Below are 14391 nucleotides of genomic sequence, written 5' to 3'. Positions count from 1 at the left end.
GTGCAGTGTAATATAGAGGGGGTGCAGTGTAATATAGAGGGGGTGCAGTGTAATATATATGGGGGAGCATTGTAATACACAGGGGGTGCAGTGTAATATATATAGGGGGAGCAGTGTAGTATATATAGGGGGTGCAGTGTAATATATATAGGGGGTGCAGTGTAATATAGAGGTGGTGCAGTGTAATATACAGGGGGTGCAGTGTAATATATGGGGGAGCATTGTAATACACAGGGGGTGCAGTGTAATATATAGGGGGTGCAGTGTAATATATATAGGGGTGCAGTGTAATATATAGGGGGTGCAGTGTAATACACAGGGGGTGCAGTGTTATACACAGGGGGTGCAGTGTAATATATATAGGGGGTGCAGTGTAATATAGAGGGGGTGCAGTGTAATACACAGGGGGTGCCGTGTAATATACAGGGGGTGCAGTGTAATACACAGGGGGTGCAGTGTAATATATATAGAGGGTGCAGTGTAATATATAGGGGGTGCAGTGTAATGTATAGGGGGTGCAGTGTTATGCACAGGGGGTGCAGTGTAATATATAGGGGGTGCAGTGTAGTATAGAGGGGGTGCAGTGTAATATAGAGGGGGTGCAGTGTAATACACAGGGGGTGCAGTGTAATATATATAGGGGGTGCAGTGTAATATATAGGGGGTGCAGTGTAATGTATAGGGGGTGCAGTGTTATACACAGGGGGTGCAGTGTAATATATATAGGGGGTGCAGTGTAATACACAGGGGGTGCAGTGTAATATACAGTGGGGAAAAAAAGTATTTAGTCAGTCAGCAATAGTGCAAGTTCCACCACTTAAAAAGATGAGAGGCGTCTGTAATTTACATCATAGGTAGACCTCAACTATGGGAGACAAACTGAGAATAAAAAATCCAGAAAATCACATTGTCTGTTTTTTTTTCATTTTATTTGCATATTATGGTGGAAAATAAGTATTTGGTCAGAAACAAGCAATCAAGACTTCTGGCTCTCACAGACCTGTAACTTCTTCTTTAAGAGTCTCCTCTTTCCTCCACTCATTACCTGTAGTAATGGCACCTGTTTAAACTTGTTATCAGTATAAAAAGACACCTGTGCACACCCTCAAACAGTCTGACTCCAAACTCCACTATGGTGAAGACCAAAGAGCTGTCAAAGGACACCAGAAACAAAATTGTAGCCCTGTACCAGGCTGGGAAGACTGAATCTGCAATAGACAACCAGCTTGGAGTGAAGAAATTAGCTGTGGGAGCAATAATAAGAAAATGGAAGACATACAAGACCACTGATAATCTCCCTCGATCTGGTGCTCCACGCAAAATCCCACCCCGTGGGGTCAGAATGATCACAAGAACGGTGAGCAAAAATCCCAGAACCACGCGGGGGGACCTAGTGAATGAACTGCAGAGAGCTGGGACCAATGTAACAAGGCCTACCATAAGTAACACACTACGCCACCATGGACTCAGATCCTGCAGTGCCAGACGTGTCCCACTGTTTAAGCCTGTACATGTCCGGGCCCGTCTGAAGTTTGCTAGAGAGCATTTCGATGATCCAGAGGAGTTTTGGGAGAATGTCCTATGGTCTGATGAAACCAAACTGGAACTGTTTGGTAGAAACACAACTTGTCGTGTTTGGAGGAAAAAGAATACTGAGTTGCATCCATCAAACACCATACCTACTGTAAAGCATGGTGGTGGAAACATCATGCTTTGGGACTGTTTCTCTGCAAAGGGGCCAGGACGACTGATCCGGGTACATGAAAGAATGAATGGGGCCATGTATCGTGAGATTTTGAGTGCAAACCTCCTTCCACCAGCAAGGGCATTGAAGATGAAACGTGGCTGGGTCTTTCAACATGACAATGATCCAAAGCACACCGCCAGGGCAACGAAGGAGTGGCTTCGTAAGAAGCATTTCAAGGTCCTGGAGTGGCCTAGCCAGTCTCCAGATCTCAACCCTATAGAAAACCTTTGGAGGGAGTTGAAAGTCCGTGTTGCCAAGCGAAAAGCCAAAAACATCACTGCTCTAGAGGAGATCTGCATGGAGGAATGGGCCAACATGCCAACAACAGTGTGTGGCAACCTTGTGAAGACTTACGGAAAACGTTTGACCTCTGTCATTGCCAACAAAGGATATATCACAAAGTATTGAGATGAAATTTTGTTTCTGACCAAATACTTATTTTCCACCATAATATGCAAATAAAATGAAAAAAAACAGACAATGTGATTTTCTGGATTTTTTTTTCTCAGTTTGTCTCCCATAGTTGAGGTCTACCTATGATGTAAATTACAGACGCCTCTCATCTTTTTAAGTGGTGGAACTTGCACTATTGCTGACTGACTAAATACTTTTTTCCCCACTGTATATAGGGGGTGCAGTGTAATATACACTCACTGGCCACTTTATTAGGTACACCTGTCCAACTGTGTGTTAAGACTTAATTTCTAATCAGCCAATCACATGGCAGCAACTCAGTGCATTTAGGCATGTAGACATGGTCAAGACAATCTCCTGCAGTTCAAACCGAGCATCAATATGGGGAAGAAAGGTGATTTGAGTGCCTTTGAACGTGGCATGATTGTTGGTGCCAGAAGGGCTGGTCTGAGTATTTCAGAAACTGCTGATCTACTGGGATTTTCACGCACAACCATCTCTAGGGTTTACAGAGAATGGTCCGAAAAAGAAAAAAAATCCAGTGAGCGGCAGTTCTGTGGCCGGAAATGCCATGTTGATGCCAGAGGTCAGAGGAGAATGGGCAGACTGGTTCGAGCTGATAGAAAGGCAACAGTGACTCAAATTGCCACCCGTTACAACCAAGGTAGGCAGAAGAGCATCTCTGAACGCACAGTGCGTCGAACTTTGAGGCAGATGGGCTACAGCAGCAGAAGACCACACTGGGTACCACTCCTCTCAGCTAAGAACAGGAAACTGAGGCTACAATTTGCACAAGCTCATCGAAATTGGACAGTAGAAGATTTGAAAAACGTTGCCTGGTCTGATGAGTCTCGATTTCTGCTGCGACATTCGGATGGTAGGGTCAGAATTTGGCATAAACAACATGAAAGCATGGATCCATCCTGCCTTGTATCAACGGTTCAGGCTGGTGGTGGTGTCATGGTGTGGGGAATTTTTTCTGGGCACTCTTTGGGCCCCTTGGTACCAATTGAGCATCGTTGCAATGCCACAGCCTACCTGAGTATTGTTGCTGACCATGTCCATCCCTTTATGACCACAATGTACCCAACATCTGATGGCTACTTTCAGCAGGATAATGCGCCATGTCATAAAGCTCGAATCATCTCAGATTGGTTTCTTGAACATGACAATGAGTTCACTGTACTCAAATGGCCTCCTCAGTCACCAGATCTCAATCCAATAGAGCATCTTTGGGATGTGGTGGAACGGGAGATTCGCATCAGGGATGTGCAGCCGACAAATCTGCGCCAACTGTATGATGCCATCATGTCAATATGGTCCAAAATCTCTGAGGAATGCTTCCAGCACCTTGTTGAATCTCTGCCACGAAGAATTGAGGCAGTTCTGAAGGCAAAAGGGGGTCCAACCCGTTACTAGCATGGTGTACCTAATAAAGTGGCCAGTGAGTGTATATAGGGGATGCAGTGTAATATATATAGGGGGTGCAGTGTAATACACAGGGGGTGCAGTGTAATATATATAGGGGGTGCAGTGTAATATATAGAGGAGATGCACTGTAATATAGAGGGGGTGCAGTGTAATATAGAGGGGGTGCAGTGTAATATACAGGGGGTGCAGTGTAATATACAGGGGGTGCAGTGTAATACACAGGGGGTGCAGTGTAATATATAGGTGGTGCAGTGTAATATATAGGGGGTGCAGTGTAATGTATAGGGGGTGCAGTGTTATACACAGGGGGTGCAGTGTAATATATATAGGGGGTGCAGTGTAATATATAGGAGGTGCAGTGTAATACAGAGGGGGTGCAGTGTAATACACAGGGGGTGCAGTGTAATATACAGGGGGTGCAGTGTAATACACAGGGGGTGCAGTGTAATATATATAGGGGTGCAGTGTAATATATAGGGGGTGCAGTGTAATGTATAGGGAGTGCAGTGTAATACACAGGGGGTGCAGTGTAATATACAGGGGGTGCAGTGTAATATATATAGGGGGTGCAGTGTAATATAGAGGGTGTGCAGTGTAATACACAGGGGGTGCAGTGTAATATACAGGGGGTGCAGTGTAATACACGGGGGTGCAGTGTAATATATATAGGGGGTGCAGTGTAATACACAGGGGGTGCAGTGTAATATACAGGGGGTGCAGTGTTATATATAGGGGGTGCAGTGTAATATAGAGGGTGTGCAGTGTAATACACAGGGGGTGCAGTGTAATATACAGGGGGTGCAGTGTAATACACAGGGGGTGCAGTGTAATATATAGGGGTGCAGTGTAATGTATAGGGGGTGCAGTGTTATACACAGGGGGTGCAGTGTAATATATATAGGGGGTGCAGTGTAATATATAGGGGGTGCAGTGTAATACACAGGGGGTGCAGTGTAATACACAGGGGGTGCAGTGTAATATATAGGGGTGCAGTGTAATATATAGGGGGTGCAGTGTAATACACAGGGGTGCAGTGTAATATATATAGGGGGTGCAGTGTAATATATAGGGGGTGCAGTGTAATGTATAGGGGGTGCAGTGTAATACACAGGGGGTGCAGTGTAATACACAGGGGGTGCAGTGTAATATACAGGGGGTGCAGTGTAATACACAGGGGGTGCAGTGTAATATATATAGGGGGTGCAGTGTAATATAGAGGGTGTGCAGTGTAATACACAGGGGGTGCAATGTAATGTACAGGGGGTGCAGTGTAATACACAGGGGGTGCAGTGTAATATATAGGGGGTGCAGTGTAATGTATAGGGGGTGCAGTGTTATACACTGGGGGTGCAGTGTAATATATATAGGGGGTGCAGTGTAATATATAGGGGGTGCAGTGTAATACACAGGGGGTGCAGTGTAATACACAGGGGGTGCAGTGTAATATACAGGGGGTGCAGTGTAATACACAGGGGGTGCAGTGTAATATATACAGGGGGTGCAATGTAATATATAGGGGGTGCAGTGTAATGTATAGGGGGTGCAGTGTAATACACAGGGGGTGCAGTGTAATATATAGGGGGTGCAGTGTAATATATAGGCGGTGCAGTGTTATACACAGGGGGTGCAGTGTAATATATATAGGGGGTGCAGTGTAATACACAGGGGGTGCAGTGTAATACACAGGGGGTGCAGTGTAATATATATAGGGGGTGCAGTGTAATATATAGGGGGTGCAGTGTAATACACAGGGGGTGCAGTGTAATACACAGGGGGTGCAGTGTAATATATATAGGGGTGCAGTGTAATACACAGGGGGTGCAGTGTAATATATAGGGGGTGCAGTGTAATATATAGGGGGTGCAGTGTAATGTATAGGGGGTGCAGTGTTATACACAGGGGGTGCAGTGTAATATATATAGGGGGTGCAGTGTAATATATAGGAGGTGCAGTGTAATACACAGGGGGTGCAGTGTAATATACAGGGGGTGCAGTGTAATACACAGGGGGTGCAGTGTAATATATATAGGGGTGCAGTGTAATATATAGGGGGTGCAGTGTAATGTATAGGGAGTGCAGTGTTATACACAGGGGGTGCAGTGTAATATATATAGGGGGTGCAGTGTAATACACAGGGGGTGCAGTGTAATATACAGGGGGTGCAGTGTAATATATATAGGGGTGCAGTGTAATATAGAGGTTGTGCAGTGTAATACACAGGGGGTGCAGTGTAATATACAGGGGGTGCAGTGTAATACACGGGGGTGCAGTGTAATATATATAGGGGGTGCAGTGTAATACACAGGGGGTGCAGTGTAATATACAGGGGGTGCAGTGTTATATATAGGGGGTGCAGTGTAATATAGAGGGTGTGCAGTGTAATACACAGGGGGTGCAGTGTAATACACAGGGGGTGCAGTGTAATATATATAGGGGTGCAGTGTAATATATAGGGGGTGCAGTGTAATGTATAGGGGGTGCAGTGTTATACACAGGGGGTGCAGTGTAATATATATAGGGGGTGCAGTGTAATATATAGGGGGTGCAGTGTAATACACAGGGGGTGCAGTGTAATATACAGGGGGTGCAGTGTAATACACAGGGGGTGCAGTGTAATATATATAGGGGTGCAGTGTAATATATAGGGGGTGCAGTGTAATACACAGGGGTGCAGTGTAATATATATAGGGGGTGCAGTGTAATATATAGGGGGTGCAGTGTAATGTATAGGGGGTGCAGTGTTATACACAGGGGGTGCAGAGTAATATATAGGGGGTGCAGTGTAATACACAGGGGGTGCAGTGTAATATACAGGGGGTGCAGTGTAATACACAGGGGGTGCAGTGTAATATATATAGGGGGTGCAGTGTAATATAGAGGGTGTGCAGTGTAATACACAGGGGGTGCAATGTAATGTACAGGGGGTGCAGTGTAATACACAAGGGGTGCAGTGTAATATATAGGGGGTGCAGTGTAATGTATAGGGGGTGCAGTGTTATACACTGGGGGTGCAGTGTAATATATATAGGGGGTGCAGTGTAATATATAGGGGGTGCAGTGTAATACACAGGGGGTGCAGTGTAATACACAGGGGGTGCAGTGTAATATACAGGGGGTGCAGTGTAATACACAGGGGGTGCAGTGTAATATATACAGGGGGTGCAATGTAATATATAGGGGGTGCAGTGTAATGTATAGGGGGTGCAGTGTAATACACAGGGGGTGCAGTGTAATATATAGGGCGTGCAGTGTAATATATAGGCGGTGCAGTGTTATACACAGGGGGTGCAGTGTAATATATATAGGGGGTGCAGTGTAATACACAGGGGGTGCAGTGTAATATATAGGGGTGCAGTGTAATATATATAGGGGGTGCAGTGTAATATAGAGGGTGTGCAGTGTAATACACAGGGGGTGCAGTGTAATATACAGGGGGTGCAGTGTAATACACAGGGGGTGCAGTGTAATATATATAGGGGGTGCAGTGTAATACACAGGGGGTGCAGTGTAATACACAGGGGGTGCAGTGTAATATATATAGGGGGTGCAGTGTAATATATAGGGGGTGCAGTGTAATACACAGGGGGTGCAGTGTAATACACAGGGGGTGCAGTGTAATATATAGGGGGTGCAGTGTAATACACAGGGGGTGCAGTGTAATATATATAGGGGGTGCAGTGTAATATATAGGGGGTGCAGTGTAATGTATAGGGGGTGCAGTGTAATACACAGGGGGTGCAGTGTAATATACAGGGGGTGCAGTGTAATATATATAGGGGGTGCAGTGTAATACACAGGGAGTGCAGTGTAATATATATGGGGTGCAGTGTAATACACAGGGGGTGCAGTGTAATATATATGGGGTGCAGTGTAATACACAGGGGGTGCAGTGTAATATACAGGGGGTGCAGTGTAATACACAGGGGGTGCAGTGTAATATATAGGGGGTGCAGTGTAATACACAGGGGGTGCAGTGTAATATATATGGGGTGCAGTGTAATACACAGGGGGTGCAGTGTAATATACAGGGGGTGCAGTGTAATACACAGGGGGTGCAGTGTAATATATATAGGGGGTGCAGTGTAATACACAGGGGGTGCAGTGTAATATATATAGGGGTGCAGTGTAATATATAGGGGGTGCAGTGTAATGTATAGGGGGTGCAGTGTAATACACAGGGGGTGCAGTGTAATATACAGGGGGTGCAGTGTAATACACAGGGGGTGCAGTGTAATATATATAGGGGGTGCAGTGTAATACACAGGGGGTGCAGTGTAATATACAGGGGGTGCAGTGTAATACACAGGGGGTGCAGTGTATATATATAGGGGGTGCAGTGTAATATATAGGGGGTGCAGTGTAATATACAGGGGGTGCAGTGTAATGTATAGGGGGTGCAGTGTTATACACAGGGGGTGCAGTGTAATATATAGGGGGTGCAGTGTAATATATAGGGCGTGCAGTGTAATACACAGGGGGTGCAGTGTAATATACAGGGGGTGCAGTGTAATACACAGGGGGTGCAGTGTAATATATATAGGGGGTGCAGTGTAATACATAGGGGGTGCAGTGTAATATATATAGGGGGTGCAGTGTAATATATAGGGGGTGCAGTGTAATGTATAGGGGGTGCAGTGTAATACACAGGGGGTGCAGTGTAATATACAGGGGGTGCAGTGTAATACACAGGGGGTGCAGTGTAATATATATAGGGGGTGCAGTGTAATATATAGGGGGTGCAGTGCAATATATAGGGGGTGCAGTGTAATACACAGGGGGTGCAGTGTAATATACAGGGGGTGCAGTGTAATACACAGGGGGTGCAGTGTAATATATATAGGGGGTGCAGTGTAATACACAAGGGGTGCAGTGTAATATATATGGGGTGCAGTGTAATACACAGGGGGTGCAGTGTAATATACAGGGGGTGCAGTGTAATACACAGGGGGTGCAGTGTAATATATATATAGGGGGTGCAGTGTAATACACAGGGGGTGCAGTGTAATATATATGGGGTGCAGTGTAATACACAGGGGGTGCAGTGTAATATACAGGGGGTGCAGTGCAATACACAGGGGGTGCAGTGTAATATATAGGGGGTGCAGTGTAATACACAGGGGGTGCAGTGTAATATATATAGGGGGTGCAGTGTAATATATAGGGGGTGCAGTGTAATGTATAGGGGGGGTGCAGTGTAATACACAGGGGGTGCAGTGTAATATACAGGGGGTGCAGTGTAATACACAGGGGGTGCAGTGTAATATATATAGGGGGTGCAGTGTAATACACAGGGGGTGCAGTGTAATATATATGGGGTGCAGTGTAATACACAGGGGGTGCAGTGTAATATACAGGGGGTGCAGTGTAATACACAGGGGGTGCAGTGTAATATATATATAGGGGGTGCAGTGTAATACACAGGGGGTGCAGTGTAATATATGGGGTGCAGTGTAATACACAGGGGGTGCAGTGTAATACACAGGGGGTGCAGTGTAATATATATATAGGGGGTGCAGTGTAATACACAGGGGGTGCAGTGTAATATATATAGGGGGTGCAGTGTAATATATATAGGGGGTGCAGTGTAATATACAGGGGGTGCAGTGTAATACACAGGGGGTGCAGTGTAATATATATAGGGGGTGCAGTGTAATACACAGGGAGTGCAGTGTAATATATATGGGGTGCAGTGTAATACACAGGGGGTGCAGTGTAATATATATGGGGTGCAGTGTAATACACAGGGGGTGCAGTGTAATATACAGGGGGTGCAGTGTAATACACAGGGGGTGCAGTGTAATATATATAGGGGGTGCAGTGTAATACACAGGGGGTGCAGTGTAATATATATAGGGGGTGCAGTGTAATACACAGGGGGTGCAGTGTAATATATATAGGGGGTGCAGTGTAATATATAGGGGGTGCAGTGTAATGTATAGGGGGTGCAGTGTAATACACAGGGGGTGCAGTGTAATATACAGGGGGTGCAGTGTAATACACAGGGGGTGCAGTGTAATATATATATAGGGGGTGCAGTGTAATACACAGGGAGTGCAGTGTAATACACAGGGGGTGCAGTGTAATATATATAGGGGGTGCAGTGTAATATATATAGGGGGTGCAGTGTAATATATATAGGGGGTGCAGTGTAATATATAGGGGGTGCAGTGTAATGTATAGGGGGTGCAGTGTAATGTATAGGGGGTGCAGTGTTATACACAGGGGGTTCCTTGGTGCTCCCGCTTCTGCAGCCCTGACACCAGCTGACCCCCGGCAGCAGCAGCAGATGAGCGCCCCCTCCCTCCAGGCTGCAGCCCCCACACCAGGCTCCTGTGTGAGGATCTCCCATTGGTCTGCACTGTGCATCCTTCCTCTGCTGATGTCACTACCACTCATGTAGCAGGAACTGAGCGCAGGCTGCATCATCTGCTGCTGGGGCCACGGCTCGGGCTGCAGGGAGCGGAGATCGGGGGGCTGCAGGGAGCGGAGATCGGGGGGCTGCAGGGAGCGGAGATCGGGGGGCTGCAGGACTGAGACTGAACTGAGATCAGTGTGGTAGAAGCTGAGGTCGGGGGCTGCAAGGCAAGGGGCTGAGGTCTGAGGGGCTGCAGGGCAAGGAGCTGAGATCAGGGGGCTGCAGGACAGGGAGTTGAGGTCGGGGGGCTGCAAGACAGGGAGCTGAGGTCGGGGGACTGGGAGCTCAGTTCGGGGGGCTGCAGGGCAGGGAGCTGAGGTCGGGAGGGGCTGTAGGGCAGGGAGCTGAGGTGGGGGGGGCTGCAGGACAGAAGCTTATTGATGGCTGCAGAGCAGTGATCATCATTTCCACGCGTGGATCTGTGTGCAGGAGGAGAATGCTTCCAGCCTGAGGCTTTGCGGTGCAGCGCATCATCCCGGGGACCTAGAGAAGCGCCTTGTCTCCGACATACCCCAGTCTGACCATGCTGCTGAAGGAGTACAGGATCTGTATGCCTCTCACCGTGGAGGAGGTAGGTGCTGTAGGAAGGGTTAATAATGGAGGGAGGGGTTATCCCTGGGCTGTTAACCCTTTACTGTATTGACCCCTTCATTGGTGTGTCCTGCTGGTTAGACCCGTTAACCCCTTCACTGCTGTAGGGAATGCATTCCTCCAAAAGTAAGCTCTTCCCACCTGGAAGGAGCCCAGACCCCTCCAGTAACCCCTTCACGGCGCCATACATTCCTCCACAGTAACCCTTTCAGTGCCAGGATTGGTGAATTCTCTCTGCTTGTGTTGTATTTATTATGTGATACTTTTCCAACTTTCACACCCACATGTACAGTAGTTTAGGATGGGGGTCTTTTAGGATAGGAGGTTTGCTATCCAGGGTCATCATGGAGCTATTACAGGGAAGTTGGACCTTCATAAGGCCATCAAAGAGGAATTTGGCCATTATGGGGCTATCACATTGGAGCTGGGCCATCACAGGGAAGTTTTGGCCGTCACAGAGGAGCTGGGCCATCACGGCGAGTTGGGTCATCATGGGACAATCACGGGCTAGTTGGGCCATCATGGAGAAATCACAGTGGAGCTGGGCCATCATTGAGCCATCATATTGGAGTTGGACCATCACAGGAGAGCTGAACCATCATGGGACAGTTGGGCCATCATTGGGGCATCACAGGGAAGCTGGGACATTATAGGGCCCTCAAAGCGAAGTTGAGCCATGAGAGTAGCATGACAGGAGAGTTGGACTATGAGAGAGCCATCACAGTAGAGCTGGGCCATCATGGGATCGTCACAGAGGAATTAGGCCATCATTGGGGCATCACAGTGGAGCTGAGCTCTCGGGCCATCACAGAGCCATCACATTGGACCCTGGGCCAATATGGGGCTATTAGGTTGCAGTTGGGCCAGGGGAATTTTGGCCATCACAGAGGAGCTGGGTCATCACGGGGAGTTGGGTCATCATGGGGTATTTGGGCCATCATGGAGAAACCACAGTGGAGCTGGGCCATCATTGAGCCATCATATTAGAGTTGGACCATCACAGGAGAGCAGAGCCATCACTGGGGGGTTAAGCCATCATGGAGCCATCACACTGGAGCTGGGCCAACATAGTACCATCACATTAGAACTGGGCCATCATGTGGGAGTTGGGGCCATCACAGGGGAGTTGGACCATCATGGGGCCATCACAGAAGAGATGAGTCATCATCACAATGGGCATGAGAATTCGACCAACACGGAGCCATCAAAGGGGAGCCGGACCATCACAGGGGACTTGAGCGATCCTGGGGCCATCACGGTGGAGCTGGAGCATCGTAGGCCCATCAAAACAGAGCTGGACTATCGTGAAACCATTACGGGGCAGTTGGGCCATAATTGGGCATCACAGGGAAGCTAGGACATCATAGGGCCCTCACAGCGAAGTTGAGCCATGAGAGTAGCATGACAGGAGAGTTGGAACATCAGAAAGCCATCACAGTAGAGCTGGGCCATTATGGCACCGTCACAGGGGAGTTGGGCCATCATTGGAGCATCACAGTGGAGCTGAGCTTTCATGGGGCCATCACAGGGAAGTTGGGCCATCACATTGGACCCTGGGCCAATATGGTGCTATTACGCTGGAGTTGGGCCATCACGGTGAAGTGGGCCATTATGGGGTTATCACTGGGCAATCACATTGGAGCTGGGCTATCATGGGGGGTATCACGGGGGGAGCTGGACCATCATGGGGCCATCACATGTAAGCTGAGCCGTTACAGGGTATTTGGGCCATCATGGGGAATCACACTGGAGCTGGGCCATCATTAGACCATCACATTGGAGCTGGGCCATTATGGGACTATCATATTTGAGTTGGAGCATCATGGAGTCATTACAGGATAGCTGGGCCATCATGAGGCCATCACGTTGGAACTGGGCCATGATGGGACCATCACATTGGAGCTGGGCCATCATAGGACCATCACATTGGAGCTGTGCCATCATGGAACCATCACATTGGAGCTGGGCCTTCATGGGACCATCACATTGGAGTTGGACCATCATGGAGTCATTACAAGATAGCTGGGCCATCATGATGCCATCACATTGGAGCTTAGCAACCACTATAATCCATTCCTGGGGCTCTGGAACTACATTGTGGTGCCCCTTTACCAGTAACCCTTTCAGTGCTGGGTCAGTGATTAACCCTCTTGGCTCCTTCTCTCTGGGAACTCTGACGCTGAGATGTTAACCCTTTCCTGTACAGTGTGGGGCATAGGCTGTAACCGCTGCGTTGTCACATCGTATCCTCTACTGGTTGTTATACTGATGTATTCAGAGTTATTGTCGCTCCTGACCACAGGATGGCGCTCTCCCAGCTCAAATCCATCCTCCACAGTGTATGATCACAGACACCCGACACATTGTACCAGAAGCTGCACCAGTCTCCTCATACACAAGAATAGGGGAGGGAGACTGAAATATGTACAGAAATATTTCAATAGGCCCCAACCAGAACCCCCCTGACACTCCCCAATGTTCAGACCACCCATTATACTACAGCCCCAGCTCCTCATCTTCCAGTGCTGACAACCCACCTTTATGTGTGAGGTTGTCAGGTCTCTGGTCAGTGTTGACCTGACATTTCCCTCTACCTTTGTGCTGTTTCCTATCAGACGTATACAGCGCAGTGCACACTGCTGCACCTGCCGTCTGTGCTCTCCATATAATCTCCCCTGTATGATGTCGCGCCGCTTGTCGTGTCTGGTGATGAAAGGGTCAACCAGCTGTTATACAGCCACATATTGCCGTGTACAGATGTTTGGGGGGGCGTCAATGTCTCGTAGTAGGGAGGTCTCTAAGTACGAGGGTCTTTGTACTGCTCTGTCTGTGAATGGGAATGAGCGGAGGCTCCCAGTACAATCAGCCGCCGCACATTCATTCACCGCTCATTCATTCACCGCTCATTCACCCGTCACTCAGCCGTTCAGAAATCTGAGCAGAAAACATTAATGGAACAAATCATTCATTAAAGTGACGAGTCTGAGCGGAGAAACCTCATCCCTGTATGTATGGATGCACAGTACCGCTCACTGCTCCCTGTATGTATGGATGCACAGTACCGCTCACTGCTCCCTGTATGTATGGATGCACAGTACCGCTCACTGCTCCCTGTATGTATGGATGCACAGTACCGCTCACTGCTCCCTGTATGTATGGATGCACAGTACCGCTCACTGCTCCCTGTATGTATGGATGCACAGTACCGCTCACTGCTCCTGCTCCCTGTATGTATGGATGCACAGTACCGCACACTGCTCCCTGTATGTATGGATGCACAGTACCGCTCACTGCTCCCTGTATGTATGGATGCACAGTACCGCTCACTGCTCCCTGTATGTATGGATGCACAGTACCGCTCACTGCTCCTGCTCCCTGTATGTATGGATGCACAGTACCGCACACTGCTCCCTGTATGTATGGATGCACAGTACCGCTCACTGCTCCCTGTATGTATGGATGCACAGTACCGCTCACTGCTCCCTGTATGTATGGATGCACAGTACCGCTCACTGCTCCTGCTCCCTGTATGTATGGATGCACAGTACCGCTCACTGCTCCCTGTATGTATGGATGCACAGTACCGCTCACTGCTCCCTGTATGTATGGATGCACAGTACCGCTCACTGCTCCCTGTATGTATGGATGCACAGTCCCGCTCACTGCTCCCTATATGTATGGATGCACAGTACCGCTCACTGCTCCCTGTATGTATGGATGCACAGTACCGCTCACTGCTCCTGCTCCCTGTATGTATGGATGCACAGTACCGCTCACTGCTCCCTGTATGTAT

The 14391-nt window shown here is 48.3% G+C and overlaps 1 protein-coding gene across 1 annotated transcript in view; it reads left to right on the top strand.

The window, feature by feature from the left end:
* The first annotated feature begins 10329 nt into the window (after window positions 1-10329).
* Window positions 10330-14391, top strand: part of PITPNC1 (phosphatidylinositol transfer protein cytoplasmic 1) — an 88827-nt gene continuing 84765 nt past the window's right edge. Inside the window, exon 1 of the mRNA XM_073579807.1 lies at window positions 10330-10578. Coding sequence (XP_073435908.1) covers window positions 10531-10578 — 48 coding nt within the window. The 5' untranslated portion in view covers window positions 10330-10530. The remainder of the gene's footprint in view (window positions 10579-14391) is intronic.

Source organism: Dendrobates tinctorius, unplaced genomic scaffold (assembly GCF_039654945.1).
Source record: "Dendrobates tinctorius isolate UK_male_01 unplaced genomic scaffold, ASM3965494v1 ptg000063l, whole genome shotgun sequence".
Taxonomy (NCBI): Eukaryota; Metazoa; Chordata; class Amphibia; order Anura; family Dendrobatidae; genus Dendrobates; species Dendrobates tinctorius.
Note: the sequence above shows the minus strand (reverse complement) of the source record. Positions and strands in the feature narration are given on the sequence as shown.